We start from the raw sequence: 8,123 nt of genomic DNA on the forward strand, positions 1-8,123 counted from the left end.
GTTCGCCGCAACTTACTGACTCAGGAGCTTGGTGTGGACCTCAGTGACTGTGACAAGTTGGTGCCAAAAAATATAGCACCTTGGGAGCCACCCGGGTTTACCGTTGACGTATCATGGCTCCCAGCACCAAAGGCCAAGGCGCCGGAGGCGGAGGTCCACCACTTGTTTTGTAATATCATCGTGCGTCACTTGCGGTCCCACCAATTGTACACCGATGGTTCTAAGTCGAGTGAATGTGTGGGTGCAAGTGTTTGGTCGACTGAATGTGCCCTCAGGTATCGGTTGGCGACTCATACATGTGTTTACCTCTGAACTTTTTGCTATTGACAAAGCCATAGACTATTCTCTCAATTGTAGGCATGTGTCATTTGTCATATTTTCGGATTCAAAATCAGCCCTTCAGGCAATTGCATCTTGTACTAAGGACTCACGAGATCCAGGGCCGCATTGTTAATAAGTTGCATTCATGCAACAAGTCTTTCACGCTGATCTGGGTGCCTGGTCATTGTCTTATCTACGGCAATGAGCAGGCTGACTTACTTGGAAAGTCCGCTGTAGAGCTTGAGGAGACTTGGGACGTTCCTGGTGATCAACGGTTAAGTCTCTCTCTCGGAAAGAAATTAAAAAATCTTCTGTGGCAAGGTCAGTGGACCAGACTAAATATTCGAATGTGTAAGCCGTACCTGGGCGACTGGAACACTGCCAACCGTAACAGTTGCCTGGAAGAAAAAGTGTTGGCTCACCTATGGCTTAATGCCACCATGTTCACGCATATGAAACCTTACATGGAAAGACGACTCCTATCGGACTGTGACATCTGTGATGCGGTGTTATCTCTCAGTCATATCATTCTCCGCTGTCGGCGGGTTATTCGTGAACGTGCTTCGCTTATAAATACTGCGGCACAGCAGACGTCCCCTCTACCCTTTCCACTATCCTGGGTGATGGGGACATTGTTATGACTGACAAATTGATGGCTTTCTTGAGAGAGACTGATCAGAGTGGTGTGACTTTTTTACTATATGATTATGGTTTTAATCGACTGTAAATATGTATATATTGTACTATTAATTAGGGTTGACAGTTGACATATTTGAAATTCCCCGGCCGAAAATCCCTTCATCTTCTGATAACAGCAAGAGTTGAACAGCACTTAATTTAACACTTGTCAAGAAAATCTTTTTGAAAAATTTAAATATTGTTTAAAGAACCTTGGCCTTCCCCCCTTGCAAAAAGATGCCGAAAAGAAAGCGTGACATTGGCAGAACCTACCTGAGTGGCAATGAAAAAAGGAAGATAAAGGCAGCAAAAGAAAATGAAGTCAAACGTCTCGGTGGAGCAATGGAGAAATTTATCATTAAAATGAATGACACTGAGACCGAAGAGTCAGATTGTGAGTCAGTCAGTTACATGGAGGTCCAAGATCTGCCCAATCTTCCTGTAGCTCCTTCCGTGCAAACTGCTGAATAAGTTACATCATCATCTAGCTTGCCTCAGCAGCGTACAATACATCAGAACTCAAGAAGAAAGAGAGTGGCCTTGATGTTAGCTTTATTGAAAATTATGAGGATCCTGCCTCTTGGCCAAAAATTCTTTCCACAGCTCGGCGTGATTTTCTGGTCACAAAGGGTCCCCATAAGTTAGATTTGAACCATGAATTCCCCAAAGATGCAGCAGGCAGGAAATTTTCAAATTCCTACCTACAGAGCAAATGATCAAATGGGGAGGTGATGCAAAGAAAATGGCTGGTGTATTCAGTGGGGAGGCGGTGGCTCAATCGGTAGAGAGTTGGCCTGCAGTCCTGACAGACCCGGGTTCAAATCCCGCTGAGGCAGGGAACAGTTTAAGGATTTGAATTTCATAAAATCAGACTTTACTGATCTACCAGAAGGCCCGCCGACATGTCGTAAAAATACCCCCGCTAATACCAATACACCAGTCCTGTATGAGACAGCCCTAGCATGTATTCAATATGGACGGTGGGTGTTAGCGCCGAAGTGGTGACATGTAGAGGTGTGCGGTACGTAGGAGGACTACTGGGCCTTGAAAGCAGGCTGTGAAGCCTTTGCCCAGAGTCGGTCACATAAAAAAAAAAAAAAAAAAAAAAAGTTAAAAAATAATCAGATATTTTGTTTTTGTTGTAAGCTTTTATCCAGTGTTAATGCTGCGCTGTCCTCTGATGGGTTTCACGACTGGTCCAATGCTAGTGTGCATTTACTTGAGCATGGAAAGTCGAGTGGTCACTTGCAGGCAAGTGTTCAGTGGTTTGAGGCTGAGCAAAGACTAAAGAAGGGTTGCTCTTTGGATTCAATTAATCAGCAGTGAATCAATGATGAAAAGCTACGGTGGCAAAATGTTTTTCAGCGCCTCCTTACTATTGTTCAGTTCCTCTCAGAACATAACATGGCTTTCTGAGAATCTGTTGATAAACTCTTTGAACCTAAAAATGGTAATTTTCTTGGCCTAGTCCAACTGATTGCCAAGTTTGATCCTGTCATGCAAGAACACCTGCGACGAATGAAGGATGAAGAGATCCATGACCATTACCTTGGTATGCGTATCCATAATGAGTTGATTCAGCTGATGGGTAACAAAGTCCAGAAGACCATTATTGACCTTATAAAGGCCTCAAAATACTTTGCTGTTATTCTTGATTGTACTCCAGACGTTAGTCATAAAGAGCAGTTGTCTTTGACAATTAGATATGTATCTGATGGCTCCACTGTTCCTGTTGGACTATATGAGCATTTTATTGAATTCATTGAGGTGAAGGAAAGTACAGGAAAGAGTCTCCTGGATGTTCTTCTTGACAAGTTAGTGACACTGGGTTTAAATTTACAAGATATCAGGGGCCAAGGCTATGATAATGGTGTTAACATGAGAGGCAATAAGTCTGGTGTTCAGTCTCGTCTTTTGGAAATGAACCCAAGAGCTTTCTTTTCACCCTGTGCGTGCCACAATTGCAATTTGTTACTGAGGGATATTGCCAAGACGTGTCCAGAGGGAATGACCTTCTTTGGTATCCTTCAAAGGCTGTATGTCTTGTTTTCTGCTTCAACTTAGAGATGGGCAATTTTCACAAGACATGTTAAGGACTTGACTGTGAAACCTCTCAGTGAAATCCGATGGGAATGTCGTATTGACAGTGTCAAAGCTGTGAGGTACCAAATTGTTCAGTTTTACGATGCCTTAATGGATATTGCTGAAGAAACAAATGACCCCAAAAGCTCACAGTGAGGCTATGTCACTATGCAGTGAGCTTCAAAATTTCAAGTTCATCGTTTCCATGGTATTTTGGTATGCTATCCTCTTTCAGGTCAATCAGGTCAGTAAACAGCTACAGGGTGAGGCAGTTGAACTTTCTGTTCCAGGCAATGGGATGGAGAGAACTATTGCATGGCTGCAAAAATACAGAACTGATGGATTTGACTATGCTCTTGCAGATGCAAAGGAGATAGCCAGTGATATGGACATTGAACCTATCTTTAAAGAGAACAGAATTCGTAGAAAGAAACGAACATTTCAATATGAAGCTCAAGATGAGCCAGTTCAAAATCCACAAGAAAGTTTCAGAATTGGATGTTTCAATCTCATCCTTGATAGAGCAATTTAATCCATGGAACAAAGATTCCAGCAGTTGAAGTCACATGATGCTTTGTTTGGTTTCTTATATTCAACCATACCAAAACAGAAATGAGAGTGCATGCAGCCAACTTAGACAAAAGTCTCACCGTAAATGGCACCTCAGATATTGATAGTTATATGTTAGCAGAAGAAATGGATGCTCTAAAGTCTGTTATTCCAGAGGAGATCGCTTCCCAACCCTCCGAAATCTTAAGTTTCCTTTCTAAAAGGAACAGCTCTGTAGATTTCCCAAATTTTTGGATTGCCCTGAGGATATTGCTGACTATTCCTGTTACTATGGCATCAGGTGAAAGAAGTTTTTCCAAGCTGAAGCTTATTAACCCCTAGGGTACGCAATTCTCCAGCCTCGACTGCCCCCCAGGACGCAAAAACAGGCCAATTTTTCGACTTTCTCAAAGGTTAAAAGTTTTATGCCCGATTTATAGAGCTTCAATTTACACACCTGAAAACGCAAACCCCACCCTCCTAGACCCAATAGTTACCGAGCTATGGCCCGTCAAAGTTTATAATGGTTACCCGTCACGGCCCCGGCAAGAAAGAAAGTACCGTACGCCGCTAGCACCTGTTTTGTTCACAAAAATACGTACAAAAATAACCAAAATCAATTTTTTTTTGGTATGTATTGGTGTTATAAACCACTGTAATGTGCTCAGAAGAAAATAAAAGGGTGACAAACCCCACCCCCAATAAATATGATAAATAGTAAAAATTATTCTCCCCTACTCTCCCCTCCCCATACATCCAATCCCCTCCCTCCTCTTTTCTCCCCTCCCCTCCTCTTTTCTCCCCTCCCCTCGCCTAACTTCCCCTCCTCTCTCCTCTCCCCATCGAGCTGTCAAAGCTAGCTAGGGAAAATGGTCATGAACCCCCCAATAAAAATATGATATATAATAAAAATTATCCTCCCCTCCACATACCTCCAGTCCCCTCCCTCCCCCTCCTCTCCCTCCCCTCCTCTTTCCTCCCTTCCCTTCCCTCCCCTCGCCTAATCTCCCCTCCCCTCTTTCCCCTCCCTCCTCCCCTCCGAGCTGTCAAATCTAGCTAGTCTTCGTTTCGTTTCTTTTCGTTTTTGAAGGCTCCAACATGTTTGCATGCATCGGCATAAAATGAAATTTCTTTTTCGAGCGGGTTTCAAAAAAAGACAGCAAAAATAATTGTGGTGTGCATATCTGTATGCAAAGACACGAATAAATTACAGGCAATGATTCAATAACACGCGCCATAAATCGTAAAAAATACGCAATATTCGAGGCTGGGGAGGTAAAGATACTGCTGCTAGGGGGTGAAGGTGAGGGTAGGAGTTGGGGTGGGGGGTTCGGGTCGTGGTGGGAGGTGGTAAAGCCAGGAGGGGGAGTATGGGGATGGAGGGATGGGAGGACACCACCACCATAGAGGTGTCCGGTACGTAGGAGGACTACTGGGCCTTGAAAGCAGGCTGCGAAGCCTATGCCCAGAGTCGGACACAAAAAAAGAAAGAAAAAAAAAAAGACACAAAGGAAGGGCCCCAGTGGAGTACGGGGATATGGAGGGAGAGTAGGGGGGAAATACCCTCCCCCAATAATGGGGGATCCACATGGGAGGGGGGGAATGCACGAGGAGGGTGTAGGAGTTGTGGTGGTAGTGGTAAGAGCGGTGGGAGGTAAGGTAGCATCAAGGTAGTGGGGTAGAGGGACGTGGCGAGAGGGAGGTGGGGGGTACACCCCCCACCGCCTGGGTACGGGCCTGGGTCCCCCCTCCGGTGTGTCCAACACTTTGTTCTGATTGGTTAGAAGCCATCTGGGTCACAGTTGGAGTGGAGCCAGCTGCCACCAGTTTTTTGTGGATGTTGCACCATCGGTGTTGCTCGTCCTTTTAACAATCAAATAGAAAAATGGAGCAACTACAACGGAGTAAGCACCATAGACCCAAGTCTTGCCTTCACCCTGGGAACCGGTGAAGTGGATGAGTCCTGCCACACTGCCCATGGTGAACACCAGGGATCACTACAGAACAGGGATGGGGCTGTCCGACTACTCAAGGTAATGACAAAGCATTGGCCCGGCTTCAAGGATTGCATTAACTGGGACAGAGTCAAGAAAAACAGTCAGCAGATGAAAGAAACTGAAAATAGGCGCAGCAGACAGCAAAACCACGAAGGAAATGTTTTTCGCCCCGTGGATCGAGATGGTTGGCAAATATCAAGTCGAACCCGGCGCCACAATAGAAAACCCTTCCACCGACAGGACATAAGGGAAGAAATGGAAGAGAAGGGAGAAGAGGCACACTATCCCCCCTGCGAGGCCCGAGATGCCCGCCTTCTCCCACCCCTCACCTACCTACACCACCCTCCACCACCATCACCACACTTACTACACTTGCACTCAACCCCGTTACAGTGACCACCGTGGGAATGCTGGGTGTTACAATTGTGGTGAAATGAACCATCACCAGTCAAGATGCAGATTCGACCATAAAATACAATGCTCCAAGTGTTATAACTATGGCCACAAAAGTCGACTCTGCCATCTTTACACTCGCTAGGTTTGTGGCAAAGAAGGTCAAGCCGATGGTCAAAGCTCTAATTTAAAAAAGGTTTTTCTCACCATTGAACATATAAATGCTCAGTCCTTACTAGCCAACTTGGAAGAAGTAAAGACATTAACCCGCCCCATCCCTACGTTTTTGGACCTTATTTTTTTTGGCTCAAACATCCGCTTTTGGTGAGAAACATCGAAAATTCATAGAGAAATCGCTCACCTGAGGTTTGAAATACCGGATTTAGGTGCGAGTACTTCCTTACCTGACTGGGTTTTCTAACAGGCTGGCACCAAAGAAAACGAGTTCTATGGGAGGGTAACTATTTTATCCACTCATAAACAGTATTTATTTATTTACTTGGTACGAATTTATATGTAGTACAAGAGTACATTGGTTTTCAAACAGTAATATAGACATTATAAGCATTGTTTCACTAACTCATCACCATTCATGACCTTTTTTTTCCCACATTACCTGATCATCATTTCTGACTGTTTCTTCCTCTAAACTTTGTCCTCCACATTGTCATCGATTGGGGAATCACTCTGGCCCTGAATGTCTTTATTGGCCAGGTCACTGGTAACAGGTGAATTGTCGAGACAATGGCGTGCAGGGGGGGGGAGAGGTTATGCGGTGTAAGGCATTGTTCCTGCTTGGCATCTTGTAGAGGAATAGAGGAAGGTGTCCCGTGTATACGTGCCAAAAATCACTCACGAAATCACTCGCGAAAATTGAAAATTGTGCAAATTAGGGACCTTGCAATGTTGCCGCGTTAATTCACGTCGCCGGGACGGCGCGGGTTAATAAATGACAGAAACATGAATGTCCTTTGTGTCAGTGAGACTTGGCTATCTCCCCACACTCCGAATGCATTTGTAAATATACCCAACTATGGTCCTTCCAATTTATCCAGATCGTTTGGGTGTTGTCCCTCACGGGAGTTCCCCTTCGAGTGACGCTGCCGAATCTGTACCAAAACACACCTCTCTGTCTCCTGTCAGCTATTTGCTACTTCTAAATGAAATTTATTTACAGTATATACAGTGGATATGGAAGTTGTGTAGATTGGCTTGGGAAGAGGGAAGGGTTCCAGAGGACTGGAAATCAGGTATAATTGTTCCATTATACAAAGGAAAAGGAGAGAGAGAAGTATGTGGTAACCATATGGGTATTTGCCTACTTAGTATGACTGGTAAAATATATGGTAGAATACTCACTGATAGGGTTAAGCATATGACAGAGGAGCTAGCTGGAGAAGAACAAGGGGGATTTAGGAAGGGAAAAGGGTGTGTAGATCAGATATTTGTTCTAAGATGTTTAGTGGAGAAGTATCTAGAGAAGGGAAGGAAAGTGTATGCTGCCTTCATGGACTTGTAGAAAGCTTATGACAGAATAGATAGACAAGGTATGTGGAAGGTTTAAGAATATATGGAGTGGAGGGAAAATTGTTGAGTGCTGTGAAGAGTATGTATGAGGGAGCTAGGGTTGTGGTGCGAGTGGATGGTGAGCTGAGTGAGTTCTTTGATCTCAATGTGGGATTGAAACAGGGTTGTGTGATGTCTCCATGGCTGTTTAATATATACATGGATGGGGTTGTAAAGGAGGTGCAGGGTAGGGCAGTGGATGTGGGGGTGGCTCTAATGAATGAGGGTGAGATTTGGAAGCTTCCGGTGTTGCTGTTTGCTGATGATACAGTACTTTTGAGTGAAGATGAATGGGAATTGCAAGGCTTGGTGAATGAGTTTGGGACAGTGTGTAGGAGGAGGAATCTGAAAGTTAATGTAAACAAAAGTAAAGTTATGGTGTTTGAGAGGAATGAAGTCACAGAGTGTGCAGTGAGGTTGGATGGTGAGGATATGGAGAATGTGAGTGCATTCAAGTACTTGGGTACTGTGATGAGTAAGGATGGAACTTTGGGGGATGAAGTGCGTGAAAGGGTACAGCAGGGAAGGAAGGTCGCT

The 8,123-nt window shown here is 44.6% G+C and overlaps 1 protein-coding gene across 1 annotated transcript; it reads left to right on the forward strand.

The window, feature by feature from the left end:
* The first annotated feature begins 1,236 nt into the window (after nucleotides 1-1,236).
* LOC145400150 (uncharacterized) lies at nucleotides 1,237-3,613 on the forward strand. Its single transcript, XM_080272663.1, has 3 exons — nucleotides 1,237-1,393; nucleotides 2,468-2,667; nucleotides 3,317-3,613. Exons 1-3 carry the CDS (start codon nucleotides 1,237-1,239, stop codon nucleotides 3,611-3,613), a joined length of 654 nt encoding a protein of 217 aa, XP_080128789.1.
* Nucleotides 3,614-8,123: the final 4,510 nt, after the last annotated feature.

This window comes from Coenobita brevimanus, chromosome 51, assembly GCF_032717465.1.
Source record: "Coenobita brevimanus isolate Jiangsu-jjx chromosome 51, ASM3271746v2, whole genome shotgun sequence".
In the NCBI taxonomy this organism is placed as follows: Eukaryota; Metazoa; Arthropoda; class Malacostraca; order Decapoda; family Coenobitidae; genus Coenobita; species Coenobita brevimanus.